A 15,778-nucleotide genomic window follows, 5' to 3' on the forward strand; every position below is an offset into this window, starting at 1 on the left:
TAAGAAATTAGAAAAGTCGCAAGTAAACAACCTAATGCTTCACCTTAAAAGCCTTGGAAAAAGAACAAGACAAACTGAAAATCAGTAGACAGGAAGAAATAATAAAGATTAGGGCAGAAATTAATGAAGTAGAAACAAAAAAAAAATCCAAAGAATCAATGAAACAAAGAGTTGGTTCTTTGAAAGGATAAACAAGATTGATAAACCCTTAACAAATCTGAACAAAAGAAAGAGAGAAGAGACACAAATTAATAAAATTAAAGAAGAAAAAGGCAACATCACAACAGATAAGAGAGAAATTCAAACAAATCATAGGGACATACTATAAAAACATATGCTCCACTAAGTATGAAAATATGAATGATTTCCTTGATTAAAAGACCTACCTAAATTAAATCAAGATGAGGTTAATCACTTAAATAGACCTAATACAAGTATGGAGATCGAAGCAGTTATCAAAACTCTCCCAACTAAAAAAAGTCCAGACCCAGATAGACTCACTAGTGAATTTTACCAGACCTTCAGGGAAGAACTAACACCACTGGCTTCTTAAGCTTTTCCATAAAATAGAAAAAGAAGGAATCCTACCAAACTCCTTCTACGAAGCCAGCATCACCCTGATACCAAAACCAGGCAAAGATAGAACAAAAAAAGAAAATTACAGACCAATCTCCCTCATGAACATAGATGCAAAAATTCTCAACAAAATATTGGCAAACAGAATACAAGAGTATATCAAAAAGATCATTCACCCTGACCAAGTAGGCTTTATCCCAGAGATGCAGGGATGGTTCAACATACGCAAATCGATAAATGTAATACATTATATAAATAGACTGAAGGACAAAAATCTCATGATCATCTCATTGGACGCAGAAAAAGCATCTGATAAAATCCAACATCCCTTCATGATAAAAGTCCTACAGAGTCTGGGAATAGAAGGAACATATCTCAATATAATAAAGGCTATTTATGACAAGCCTACAGCCAACATATTACTAAATGGGGAAAAACTGGAAGCTTTTCCACTAAAATCAGGAACAAGACGAGGGTGTCCACTGTCCCCACTTTTATTTAATATAGTACTGGAAGTCTTAGCCATAACAATAAGGCAAAAAACACACATAAAAGGGATACAAATTGGAAAGGAAGAGATCAAGTTATCATTATGTACAGATGACATGATTCTATACAGAAAGGGCCCTAAAGACTCTACCAGCAAACTGTTAGAGCTGATAAACACCTACAGCCATGTAGCAGGATACAAAATAAATAAACAGAAATCACTACCCTTCCTATATGCTATCAACAAACATACAGAAAATGAAAATATTTAGCCAGGCATGGAGGCACATGTCTTTAATCCCAGCACTTAGGAGGCAGATAGAGGAGGATCACCCTGAGTTTGAGGCTACCCAGGTCTTGTATATATATAAAAACACACACATACACAAAAGATTTTTTTAAGCAAACTAAAGGTAATGAAACTATATTTTATACAAAAGTTATCTATAGTGGTTTGATTCAGGTATTTCTCATAAATATGTGTTCTGAATAATAGCTGGTGGCAATTTGGGAATAAAAGCCTCTTAGAGGCAGTGTATTGTTGTAACAGGCTTACGGGTGTTACAGCCATCTTCCCCTTGCCAGTGTTTGGCACACTCTTCCTGCTGTTGTTGACCACCTCATGTTAGCCAGGAGACAATGTCCACCCTCTCTCTGCTCATGCCATCGTTTTCCCCTGTCTTCATAGGGTTTCTCCTCGAGATGGTAAGCCAAAATAAACCCTTTCCTCCCACAGGCTGCTCCTGATCAGGTGTTTTCTGTCAGCAATGAGAAGCTAACTGTAACAATGTCCTAGGCACTATTTCAAGATTTATAATTTAAAATTTATATTATAATAAAATTGTAGACCATACAATGTTACAAGGTTAGAATGCCCAAAAATATAGACACAAAAATAATTGTTGCTTTTGTTTGAGGATGAAGAGGTACAATATAAATATACTATACCCGAAGTTAAGAGATCTGTTTGCTCCAACATAAATTAGTCAAAAAGTCTGTGACCTAGTGGCTCAAATGTAGTGCATCTAACTTAAAATTGATTGAAAAATCTTAATCGAGTCCTTTCATTTCTCTGGGGCTATTTCCTCATATATAAGAAATTTATTTTCAGATGGCAGTGACCTTGGATGACTCAGGAGACATCATGGTGCTGAGAAGTGACAGGAGTGCTCAGCACTGCAATATCTATCACACCTTCCAAGGCTCAGGGTCCATTGTGGAAGAGGTGGTGGAAAGAATGTAAGAGCCAAAGGAAGGATAGGACTCCTTACAACATGCTCCCTCCATACACAAAATGGCCTGGATATCCATGAGGTCACAGTACCTGACACTACCTACACAAGACCAACATAATAGGAAGAAAAGATGATGGCATCAAAATAAAAGAGAGGCCATGTGTGATGGCACATGCCTTTTATCCCAGCACTTGGGAGGCAGAGATAGGAGGATCACCATGAGTTCAAGGACACCCTGAGACTACATAGTGAATTTAGTGAATTCCAGGTCAGCCTGGGCTAGAGTGTGACCCCACCTCAAAAAAAAAAAAAAGAAGAAGCAGAGCCTTCTTGGAGGCAATGTCACTGGGGATGGGCTTCTGAAAGGTTACTACCCAGCCAAACTTGCTGTTTAGCTTTCTTTTTACTCCCTCCCTGCTATGACAATGTGAGGCCTGCTGTCTACTCCTACCATTCTTTTCCCACCATAATAGACTTTCCCTGGAAATTATAAGTCAAAATAAATCTTTTCCTTCCCTAAGCTGCTTCTGGCCAAGTATTTTCCCCCAACAAGAAAGTAACTGATAAAAGGATTATAGTAAGTGAGGTAACCCAGGCCCAGAAAGCCAAACGCCACATGTTCTCTCTCATATGTGGATCCTAGCTACAGATGACTGGCCTTCTGCGTGAGAATGAAAATACTTAGTAGCAGAGGCCAGTAAGTTAAAAAGGAGACATAAAGGGAAGAGAAAGGAAGGGAGGAGGGTACTTAATAGGTTGATATTGTATATATGTAAGTACAATGATTGTTATGGGGAGGTAATATGATGGAGAATGGAATTTCAAAGGAGAAAGTGTGGGGGGGAGGGAGGGAATTAACACGGGATTTTTTTATAATCATGTAAAATGCTAATAAAAATTTAAAAATTTTAAAAAAAGAAAGTAACTGATAAAGCAATGTAAGTAAATTATAGATATCTTGCAAAATTTTACTCACCAGAAGTTAAATCTTTATAGTTTTGCTGGTTTGTTAAAACCTGAGTAAGAACAGACCTCATTGCTCCTCCCATTTTAGTTAGGTCTTCCAAAAAGGAAATTTGAGGTTCCAAAAGCTGAAGGACTTTGTTCAGATCTTTTTCTGATGGTACATCAGCAGCTAAAAACAAAAAAGTATTTACATGTAAATGTGGAGATAGACACACACACATATATGCATATGTATGTATATTTACACAAACATTAAGATTATCTTAATTTAAATTATTCGGTTGACACACACCTTTAATCCCAGCACTCAGGAGGCAGAGGTAGGTGAATTGTCAAGAGTTTGAGGCCAGCATGAGACTACATAGTGAATTCCAAGTCACCCGGAGCTAAAGTGAGACCCTGCCTCAAAAACCAAAAAAATAAAGTATTTTGTTGGGCTGGAGAAATGGTTTAGTGGTTAAGGCACTTGCCTGCAAAGCCAAAGGACCCAGGTTCAATTCTCCAGGACCCACATTAGTCGAATGCACAAGGTGGTGCATACATCTGGAGTTTCTTTGCAGTGGCTAGAGGCCTTGGCATGCTCATTCATTCTCTCTGGCGCGCGCTCAATCGCTCGCTTGTTCTCAAACAAATAAAAATAAAGATAAAATATTTTGTTCAGAATCATATTTTATTCCTTTAATCATATTGTCCTTGGAGCTGGAGAGATGGCTCAGCGCTTAAAAGTGCTTGCCTGCAAAGTCCACAAGTATGGATTCAATTCCCCAGCACCCACGTAAAGCCAGACACACAAAATGATGCATGCATCTAGAGAGTTCATTTGTAAAGGCATGAAGCCCTGGCATACCAATACACACTGTCGCTCTCAAATAAATCAATAAAAATGTGTTTAAAAAATTGTACTGATGGGCGGGAGGAATGGCTTAGTGGTTAAGGTGTTTGCCTGCAAAGCCAAAGGACCCAGATTCAATTCCCCAAGACCCACGTTAGCTAGATGCACAAGGGGGCGCATGCATCTGGAGTTCGTTTGCAGTTGCTGAAGGCCCTGGCGCGCCCATTCTCCACCCACCCCTGTCAAAAAAAATAAAGAGATAAAAATATTTTTAAAAAAATTGGTGCTGGGGAAATGGCTTAGCACTTATGGCGTTGGCCTACAAAGCCTAAGGACCCTGGTTCATTTCTCCAGGACCCATGTAAGCCAGATGCACAAGGGGCCACATACATCTGGAGTTCATTTGCAGTGGCTGGAGGCCCTGGCGTGCCGATTTTGTCTGTCTCTGTCTACCTCTTTCTCTCTCTCAAACAAATAAACGAAATATTTTTAAAAATCGTATTGAGCCAGGCATGGTGGTGCATGCCTTTAATCCCACCACTCAGGAGGCAAAGGTAGGAGGATCACCATGAGTTCAAGACCTGCCTAGCACTACAAACTGAATTTCAGTTCAGCCTGGGCTAGAAAGAGGCCCTACCTCAAAAAACAAATTGTACTGGGGCTAGAGAGATGACTTAGCAGTTAAGGCACTTGCTTACAAACCCAAAGGACCCAAGTTTGATTTCCCAGAACCCATGTAAGCCAGATGCACAAGGTGGAACATGCATCTGGAGTTAATTTGCAGTGGCTAGAGACTCTAGTGTGCCCATTCTCTCCCTGCCTCCCCCTTTTCCCTCTTTCAAACAAATAAATGAAAATAAAATATATATTTTTTTAATTATATTGGTCCTGGGCTAAAGCAAGACCCTACTTTGAAAAACCACACACAAAAAAAAAATCATATTGGCTTAAATAATAATACTTTATAATCAAAATTAGTATCTGTCCAACACCCAGCCTATGGTTGATTTACTCAGGAATTTAGTCATTTGAAAAAAGATGATGAGGGCCGGGCATGATGGTACACGCCTTTAATCCCAGCACTCGGGAGGCAGAGGTAAGAGGATCGCCGTGAGTTCAAGGGCCATCCTGAAACTACACAGTGAGTTCCACATCAGCCTGGGCTAGTGTGAAACCCTACCTCAAAAAACCAAAAGGAAAAAAAAAAAAAGGCTGGAGGGATGGCTTTGTGGTCAAGGTGTTTGCCTGCAAAGCCAAAGGACCCAGGTTCAGTTCCCTAGGACCCACGTTAGCCAGATGCACAAGGGGGCGCACACATCTGGAATTTGTTTGTAGTGGCTGGAGGCCCTGGGACACCCATTCTCATTCTCTCTTTCTTTCTCTGTCAAATAAATAAATAAAAATAAAATACTTTTTTTTAAAAAAAGATGAGGGCTGAAGTGATGGCTTAGAAGTTAAGGCACTTGCCAGCAAAGCCAAAGGACTTAAGTTCAATTCCCCCGAACTCATGTAAGCCAGATGCACAAGGGCGCACACACGTCTGGAGTTTGTTTACAGAGGCTGGATGCCCTGGTATGCCCATTCTCTCTCTCTCAAAAAAATAAAAAAAAAATTTTTTAAATAGAAAGAAGGAGCCAGGCGTGGTGAGGCATGCCTTTAATCCCAGCATTCGGGATGCAGAGGTAGGAGGATCACCGTGAGTTCGAGGTCACCCTGAGACGACAGAGTGAATTCTAGGTCAACCTGAACTAGAGTGAGACCCTAACTCGAAAAACCAAAAAAAAAAAAAAAAAAAAAAAGAAAGAAAGAAAGAAGGAAAGAAGGGAGCCGGGCATGGTGGCGCATGCCTTTGATCCCAGCACTTGGGAGGCAGAGGTAGGAGGACTGCCAGGAGTTCAAGGCCACCATAAGACTATATAATAAATTCCAGGTCAGTCTAGGCTAAAGTGAGACCCTACCTCGAAAAACAAAAGACAACCAAAAGAAAAAAGAAAAAAATAGAAACAAGGGCTGGAGAGATGCCTTAGCGGTTAAGGCACATGCCTGCAAAGCCTAAGGACCCCAGTTCAATTCTCCAGGTCCCATGTAAGCTAGATACACATGGTGGCACATGTGTCTGGAGTTTGTTTGCAGTGGCTAGAGGCCCTGGCGCGCCCATTCTCACTCTCTCTCTGTCTCTCTCTACCTCTCTCTGTCTCTAATAAATATAAATAATCTTTTTTAAAAAAGAAAGAAAAAAGATGAAACCAGGAAGGTGGCATACATCTTTAATCTCAGGTAGTAGGACTGCCATGAGTTATTTCAAGGCCAGTTTGGGGTACACAGTGAGTTGCAGGTCAACCTGGGTTACAGTGAGACTCTCCCTCAGAAGGAAGGGAAGAAGGAAGGAAGGGAGGGAGGGAAGGAGGGAGGGAGGGAGGGGGGAGGAGGGGGAGAGGAGATGGGGAGGGGACAGGGGGAAAGGGGGAAAGGGGGAAAGGAAAAAGGAAAAGGAAAAGGAAAAGGAAAAGGAAAAGGAAAAGGAAAAGGAAAAGGAAAGGAAAGGAGGAAGGAAGGAAGGAGAGCAGAGCAGAGCAAAACAAAACAGGACTAGAGCAATGGTTTAGTGGTTAAGGTGCTTGCTTGCAAAGCCTAACAAACCACATTCGATTCCCCAGAACTCATGTAAAGCCACATTCTCAAAATGGTGCATGTATCTGGAGTTTGTTTGCAGTGAATTGAAGCCCTGGAGTGGCCACTCTGTCGGTATCCGTTCTTTTTATCCCTCTCTGTTTACAAGTAGTAAATACATTTAAAAAAGGGGGAGGCACTGGAGAGAAGGATCAGTAAGTAGTTAAATGCACTTGCTTACAGAGCCTGATGTCCTGTGTTCAATTCCTCAGTACCCATGTAAACCAAGATACACAATGTGGTGCATATGTCTGAAGTTCGTTTGCAATGGCAGGAGGCCCTGGTGCATCCATTTTCTCTCTCTCTCTCTGTTTGTAAATATAATTTTTTTTATTTTTTAATTAAAATTAAAAGTAAATGAAAAAAGGATAAGATTAAATACATGACCCATAAGGTATTAGGAATTGAACTTCACCTGGCTTGGTGGCATATGCCTTTAATCTGAGCACTTTGGAGGCAGAAATAGGCTACAGAGTGAATTCCAGATCAGCGTGGGCTAGAGAGAGACCCTACCCTGAAAAAACAAAAACAAACAAAAAACCTAGAATTTAATTTCTATAAGATTTCTGACAGTTTGGGTCATGCACTTCCAGATATATAAATGTTATCACATAAGGTAAAAATTTTATAAAGTTTTTTTAAGTTTTTTATTTTATTTTAATTTAGTTTAGAGAGAGAGAGAGAGAACTGAGATATTAAAAAGACTACTTCCTAAAATAAAACAAGATAAAATTCAACATATTGAGAGTAGTAAAAGAGAGTAGTAAAAGACAGTAGTAAGAAGGACAAAATTATGTCCAGTCCATATTTAAACCAGTACAGCAAATTAAGCCATTTCCTATCATATTCCAAAAATACAGATTCCTGGTTGTTGAAGGTCATAGCAAGCAAAATGAGGGCAAAGTGCTTTGTAAACAAGAGCAATTTTACTAAAAATTTAACTACTATGAAACAAGGTATGTCTAGAAGCAAGAAAGTTTTTTTAATATTTGTCTAGTAACTGAGAAAAATATTAAAAATGAAAGAAAAAGGGCTGGAGGGATGATTTAGTGGTTAATGCACTTGTCTGGAAAGCCAAAGAATTCAATTCCTCAGGACCCATGTAAGCCAGATGTACAAGATGGCTCATGCATCTGGAATTTGTTTGCAGTAGCTGGAGGCCCTGGTGTGCCCATTCTCTCTGTGTGCGTGCACGTGTGTGTGTGTGTGTCTCATTCAATAAACAAAAATAAAAAATTGGGGCTGGAGAGATGGCTTAGTGGTTAAGCACTTGCCTGTGAAGCCTAAAGACCCCAGTTCAAGGCTCAATTCCCCTGGACCCACATTATCCAGATGCACAAAGTAGTGCACATGTCTGAAGTTAGTTTGCAATGGCTGGAGGCCCTGGTGCACCCATTCTCTCTCTCTCTCTCTGCCTCTTTCTCCCTCTGTCTGTTGCTCTCAAATAAATAAATAAAAATAAAAAATTTTTAAAAATAAAGAAAAAATAAAATAATTTTTTAATGAAAGAACAGAGCTGGAGAGATGGTTTAATGGTTAAGGCGTTTGCCTGAAAAGCCAAAGGATCCCAGTTTGATTCTCCAGGACTCAAATAAGCCATATGCTGCACAAGGAGGTATAAGCATCTGGAGTTCATTTGCTGGAGTTCAATGGCTGGAGGCCCTGGCATGCACATTCTCTCTCTCCCTCTCTCTATCTTTCCCTCCCTACATCTTTCTCTCTCTCAAATAAATAAATAAAATATATTTTTAAAAAATGAAAGAATAGGGCTGGAGAGATGGCTTAGCAGTTAAGTGCTTGTCTGTGAAGCCTAAGGACCCCGGTTCGAAGCTCAATTCCCCAGGACCCACGTTAGCCAGATGCACAAGGGGGCGCACGAGTCTGGAGTTCGTTTGCAGTGGCTGGAGGCCCTGGCATGCCCATTACCTCTTTCTCTTTCAACCTCTTTCTCTCTCTGTCGCTCTCAAGTAAATAAATTAAAAATAATAGATGGTTTAAAGAAGCTGAAAGTGGGCTACTGAGATGGTTTAGTGGTTACAGGTGCTCGCTTGCAAAGCATGGCAGTCTGAGTTCAAATAAAGAGGTAAACAGAAAGAGAGCTTATCCATGACTGAGCAAAAGTGAAAAGGAGAAGCCAGGCATGGTGGTGCACACCACCCTGAGATTACATAGTGAATTCCACGTCAGCCTGGGCTATAGCAAGACCCTACCTTAAAAAATGGAAAGATACAAGAAAAGAGGGCTGGAGAGATGGCTTAGCAGTTACGGTGCTTCCCTGCAAAGTCTAAGAACCCATGTTCAACTCCAAATCCCACCTAAGCCAGATGTATAAAAGTGAGGCAAATACAAGGTCAAACATGCCCACTAGGTGGCACAAGCCTAGAGTTCATTTTTCAGTGGCTGAGGCCCTGGCATGCCAATGCTCTCTCTCTCCCTGTCTCTCTCCCTAAAAAATAAAATTAAAATTAACAAAAATTTTAAAAAAGGAAAAAAGGAGCTCAGGGACCTGTGTGTCCTGAAAAGAGAACATCAATTTCATTCAATATCTTGTCAACTCTAAAACCTTGCATTCTCAGTAGAAAGCTAATCCTATGTGCTACACAATTGTACCTTCTCCCCATAGACTTGGATTATAAGGCTCTACATGTTTAATTGATGTTTGATCTTGGTTTCCAAGAGCTCCAACACAAGCTCTAATAATTAGGAAAAAAAAAATTTATTGAGATGGGGAGGGGATATGATGGAGAATAGAATTTCAAAGGGGAAAAGGGGAGAGGGAGGTATTACCATGGGATATTTTTTATAATCATGGAAAATGTTTTAAAAATTGAGAAAAAAATAAAATAAAATTTAAAAACATAGTAATTAGGAAAAACAAAACCTAAAGCAACTGTGAACCCACAAGATATCTGAGCATCCATGAGCCTGAATTTATAGTTAGCTCATAAACTAATACAGTTTTTAGGTTTAAGTTGTTTTTCTTTTTACAGTCAGAAATTAGTGCTGAGCACAAATTAAAATAAAGAAAAACAATTGCTGGGCATGGTGCTGCATGCCTTTAATCCCAGCACAAAGGAGGCAGACGGAGGAGTATCACTGTGAGTTTCAAGATCAACCTGGGTTACAGTGAGACCCTACCTCAAAAAAATGTAAGAAGGAAAGAAGAGAGAGAGGAGGAGGAAGGAATAGAGGAGAGAGGGAGGGAAGGAAGAAGGGAGGGATTTTATGAACCTGCACTCATGAAGGTCGTCTTTAGGTAAAAATGTTTCTTGAAGAGGACTGCCATGAGGTCAAGGCCACCCTGAGACTTACATAGTGAATTTCAGGTCAGCCTGGGCTAAAGCAACTCTACCTCAAAAAAAAAAAAAAAGAGCAAATGGTGAGGCTCAAGTTAGAATAAGAGGGAAAATATCAAAGCAGAGACCAAGAAATTCAGAGGAGAAATGAGTAATGAAAGTTACACTCCAAGGCCGGGCGTGGTGGCCCACACCTTCAATCCCAGCACTCAGGAGGCAGAGGTAGGAGGATCACCATGAGTTCAAGGCTACCCTGAGACTACATAGGGAATTCCAGATCAGCCTGGGCTACAGTGAAACCTCGCCTCAAGGAACAAAAAAAGAAAAGAAAAAAGAAATTTACACTCCAGCTGAGCAGCTCCTGAACAACTTCAGGCACTTTCCACAACCCCTTCTCTCCCAACGATCAGCATAAGGAATCACTGGAGCTATTAGGACACCAAGGAATCCCAGCCACCCCAAGCCAGATTCCAGCATCCAGCACAGCAGATCCCCTGCCCCAACCAGCCAAACTGAGCCCACAGCACAACAAAAAGGGAACCAGGAGGGCACACAGATAGATGAAAATGGAGGCCATCCCAAAAGGTAATGAGGCCTATATATCCAAAGCCAAGTGTATAGGCCTGCACCAGAAGTGCTAACCACTCCTTCCATATCAAGGCAGGTTATGTGTTAAACTTGACTGATACACTTTTGGTGAGCTTTACCATTCCTAAAAAAGCTGTGTTTTGGGGTCAACTTTTGTTTTTGATATTTCCTGGTTTATAATGTCTTTTTTCTTGGGGGCAGGGTCTCACTCAGGCCCAGTCTGAGGATAGTAGGAAGAGAATTTGATCCAAAGGCATAGTAGGTATTTTCAAAACAATCACAGAAGAAAATTCCCCCCAAATAGGGAGAGATGCCAATACATATACAGCAAGCATTTAGAACACCAAACAGGCAAAACCAGGAAAGTACCTCTCCTCGCTATATTATAATTAAACTACTAAACACACAAACTGAAGAAAATATATTGAAAGCAGTTAGAAAAGGCAAAGTCACAGATGATTACTCAACACAAACTTTAAAAGCCACAGGGCTTGTAATGATGTATTCCAAGTTCTGAAAGATAACAACTGTCAACCAAGATGGCTATCATAATTGATAGAGAAATAATGCTTTCCACAACAAAAACAGGCTAAAGGAATATGTGGCAACTAAGGCAGCTCTACAGAAAATAATTGAAGGGATCCTTCATGCTGCTCAGTTTCTCTTAAGTCCATGTGCTTGCAGCTTTACCCTAATTTCTCTTTAAAAGCCTCAGTTGGGGCTGAGGAGAGATGGCTTAGCAGGTAAGGCGCTTTCCTGTAAAAAATAAGGATCCAGGTTCAATTCCTCAGTACCCACCTAAGCCAGATGTACAAGGTGGTACATGCATATTACAGTAGTGAGAGGCACTGGGGCACCTATTCCTTCTCACTCTCTATCTGACCCCTCTCTCCCTCTCTCTTTCAAATAAAAGCCTCAGTTTCTCTTAAGTCCACATGCTTGCAGCTCTACTCCAGTTTTTCCCCAAAAACCTCAATTTCTCTTAAATAAACCCTACAATTTGTGATTTTTCCCCTCAATAAACTTAATAATTCAGAATATTTCCTTCTTGAGTTCATCTTTAATAAAGGTAAGTCAGAACCCAAAATTTGGGGTTCATAAATTCTGGGAGAACCTTTCCTGAACTCCAAAACTCTGCATCAATTCCACTAACATTTCTAACTCACAGTGTCAGACTAGGAGCTTAGCAGACATCAAAATCCAATGACTTAATGCACATTACTGAAGATTATAACTAAATCTTGTCTTTTCTTTTTTTGGGGGGGGGGGGGGCGGTTCAAGGTAAGGTCTCACTCTAGCCCAGGCTGACCTGGAATTTACTAGGTAATCTCAGAGTAGCTTCGAACTCACAGCGATCCTCCTACCTCTGCCCCCCAAGTGCTAGAATTAAAGGCATGCGCCACCACGCCCAGCATATGACTAAATCTTAACAGAATAATTGTAATTTGACTACTGCTTTCTTTTTGTAATACTAGCATAATGTGCATATACCTATTCATTTTACCAATAATTCAGAAGTAAGCAATATGACTCTACATAACATGTTATAGAAAATATATGGAGGGGTGAAGAAAGATAAAAGGCAACTAGCAGGAAGTGGGGAGGGAAAGAACAGCAGTTTATCTTCTACAAATCTATTAAATTCAAACATTTCTAGGGCGGCTTCCTAATTTTGTCCTACCATAACTGTAAATCTTTTTTTTTTTTTTTTGGAGGCAGAACACTAAATCATGCCTCGTACAAGACATTTACAAGCCAAAGGACCCAGGTTCTATTGCCCAGTACCCACATAAAGCCAGATCCACAAGGCGGCACATGTGGCTGGAGTTTGTTTGCGGTAGCCAGAGGTCCTGGTACACACATACATTCATTCTCTCTCCCTAGTAAGTAACTTTTTGTTTGTTTGTTTGTTTTTTGTTTTTTTTTTTAGTTTTTCGAGGTAGGGTCTTACTCTAGCCCCTAATGACCTGAAATTCACTATGTAGTCTCAGAGTGGCCTCGAACTGACAGTGATCCTCCTACCTCTGCCTCCCAAGTGCTGGTATTAAAGCCATGCAATACCACAGCCGGTTCAAGTAAATAAAATATTCTTAAAAAATTAAGCAAAATAGCAAGTGACAGAGTAAAATCTTCATCATTAATACTAAAGTTTTATTAACTGGTAACTTAGAATATTAACAAGTAACAATTAAAACATACCTGGTTCATTATAGCCTTCTCGTAAGTATTGAATAAGACAAAAAATAAATCTTGGAAGAACAAATTCAGACATCATCAGCAAGTCTTTGGGGACACAGGGGATATTTGAACTTGATTTAATCTGATGCCTTTTACAAAACCTGTAATGAAAAAGAAAAGAAAAAACTAAGAAAAAAAAAACAATGAAATCCAGCAAGCCAAGAATATATTTACAATATTCATAAAAAAGCACAGGTTAAAACCAAAGCCAACATAATCCTTCTATATGATAAGTAAGGTCATGTTTCATATGTATATAACTTTAATAGACCTTTATGTTAAAATTTCTGCTCAGGGTAATTTACCTATGCAAAGGCCACAGTAGTCATGTTCTAAACAGAATATAAAATGAAACTCAACATGACATATATGCTTTCTTAACTGTAATATATTACTTTCAAGTACTATTTTCTTTTGTTTGTTTGTTTTGAGGTAGGGTCTCACCCTAGCCCAGGCTGACCTGGAATTCACTATGTAGTCTCAGGGTGGCCTCAAACTCACGGTTATCCTCCTACCTCTGCCTCCTGAGTGCTAGGATTAAAGGCATGCGCCACCACACCAGCTTCAAGTACTATTTTTTATTGCTTCCGCTCTTTATAAAACATTCAGGTTGGGGAAATGGCTTAGCAGTTAAGGCATTTGCCTGCAAAGCCTAAGGACACGGTTTGGTTCCCCAGGACCCACGTAAGCCAGATGCACCAGGGGGCACATGCTTCTGGAGTTCATTTGCAGTGGCTGGAGGTCCTGGTGAGCCCATTCTCTCTCTCTGCCTCTTTCTCTCTCTCCCTGGTGCTCAAATAAATACAATTAAAAAAAAAAATTTGGTACAAAGTCATCATAACTAAAAATTTACATTTTAAATTCTTCTTTTCTTTTTTCTTTAATATTTCATGTATTTATTTAAAAGAGAAAAAGGGTCCACCAGGGCCTCTAGCCACTGCAAATGAACTCCAAATGCATGCACCACTTTGTGTGTTTGGCTTAATGTAGGTAATGGGGAATCAAATCCAGATGGTTAGACTTTGCATAGATTGCTGAGCTATCTCCTCAGCATCCTCCCTCCGCCCCCCCAGCTTTTTTTTTTTTTTTTTTTTTTGGTTTCTCAGAGTCTGCCTCTAGCCTAGGCTGACCTACAACTCACTCTGTAGTTCCAGGCTGGCCTCAAACTCAAGAGGGACCCTTCTTCTTCTGCCTCCTGAGTGCTGGAATTTAAGGCTTGTGCCACCATGTTGAGGACATTTACTATTGCGTAACTGTTATTAATTTACTGCATTAATGAATATGCAAATGATGTAAATACTTTGAGTGTATACTTGTCCTCTATTCCTTAGACTTATTTTAAAGACTGGTATACCTGAACAAAAATGACAAAGTATTCTACAATCACAATTCAAAGAGTCACAAATAATTTGCCATATTGCCAAATACAAAATTATTATTAAATATATAAATTGCCAGGAGATGAAGGTAACAGGAAGGGTGTAAAAATTATCTTAGCTGGCTATTCTCTTCCTCCCTCCCCCTCTCAAATAAATTTAAAAGATAATTAGGGGACTGGAAAGATGGCTTACTGGTTAAGGGACTTGCCTGTGAAGTCTAAGAACCAGGTTCAATTCCCCAGATCCCATATAAGCCATATGCACAAGGTAGCACATGTGTCTGAAGTTTGTCTGTAGTGGCTAGAAGCCCTGGTGCATGAATTCTCTCTCAGCCCTTCTCTCTAATAAATAAATAAATAATGTTTTTTTCATTTTTTTAAAAAGGGCTAGGGAGATGGCTTAGTGGTTAAGGCACATGCCTATGAAGTTCAAGGACCCAGGTTCAATTCCCCAGGACCCACATAAGTCAGATGCACAAGGTGACACATGCATTTGGAGTTCATCTGCAGTGGCTAGAGGCCCATCCATTTGGTCTGTCTGTCTCTCTCTCTCTCTCAAATAAAACTTTTTAAAAAATGTTTTAGGTTCCACAATGCACAACCCATTTTCATTAACAAGGAGGGTCTAATGGGAGGGGGTAGATCACAGATGAGCCTAAATAATGGTACCAAACTGCCTGTATTTACTGAAAAGAAAACTAATAAATTAAATTTAAAAAAAAAAGAAAAAAAAATGTTTTAGGGCTGGAGAGATGGCTTAGTGGTTACAGCACAAGCCTGAGAAGCCTTAAGGACCCAGGTTCGATTTTCCAGGTCCCACATAAGCCAGATGCACAATGGTAGCACATGTACCTGGAGTTCATTTGCAGTGGCTGGAGGCCCTGGCATGCCCATTCTCATTCTCTCTCCCTCCCCCTCTCTGTGTCTCTAATAAATAAATAAAATAAAAATCTTAAATTTTTTTTTAATTATCATAGCTGGGCTGAAAAGACGGCTTAGTGGTCAAAGCCCTTGCCTGAGAAGCCTAAGGACCCATACATGCAAGGTGACACAAATGCACAAGGCTGCACATACGCACAAGAAGGTGCAAGTGTCTAGCATTCGAATGCAGTGGCTGGAGGCCCTAGTGCGCCAATTCTCATTCTCTCTGTCTCTCTATTCCCCCCCTCATTAAAAGGGGGGCAGTCTGTTGGGCTTGCCTAAAAAAAAACTATCTGAGCTAAAAAGAATACACTGAAAACATAAATAGGAAAAGAGCACTCATAAATGGAAAAACTGCTTTCCTCTTTTTTTGCATGTACACATTTGTGTGTCATGTATGTGTATTATTTATGTGGTGCATGATATATGCACACACATGTGCAGATGCACCTACACTGTGTGTACACATACAGAAGCCAAAAACGAATGCCGGGCATTCACCTTTATTGCTCATTCATTTTGTCTGTTTGAAAGAGTCTCTTACTGAGCCCAGAGCTTTTGATCAAGTGGCTCACAGTGAGCCCCAGAA

General features: G+C 40.1%; 1 protein-coding gene across 1 annotated transcript in view; it reads right to left on the reverse strand.

The window, feature by feature from the left end:
- The window catches only part of Ubr3 (ubiquitin protein ligase E3 component n-recognin 3), a gene marked incomplete at its 5' end in the record, with an annotated part of 256,366 nt that overhangs the window by 213,363 nt on the left and 27,225 nt on the right, over window positions 1–15,778 (reverse strand). Inside the window, 2 exon segments of the mRNA XM_045148373.1 lie at window positions 3,277–3,435; window positions 12,852–12,991. Of these exon segments, the coding sequence (XP_045004308.1) occupies window positions 3,277–3,435; window positions 12,852–12,991 (299 nt within the window).

This window comes from Jaculus jaculus, chromosome 4 (genome assembly GCF_020740685.1).
Source record: "Jaculus jaculus isolate mJacJac1 chromosome 4, mJacJac1.mat.Y.cur, whole genome shotgun sequence".
Taxonomy (NCBI): Eukaryota; Metazoa; Chordata; class Mammalia; order Rodentia; family Dipodidae; genus Jaculus; species Jaculus jaculus.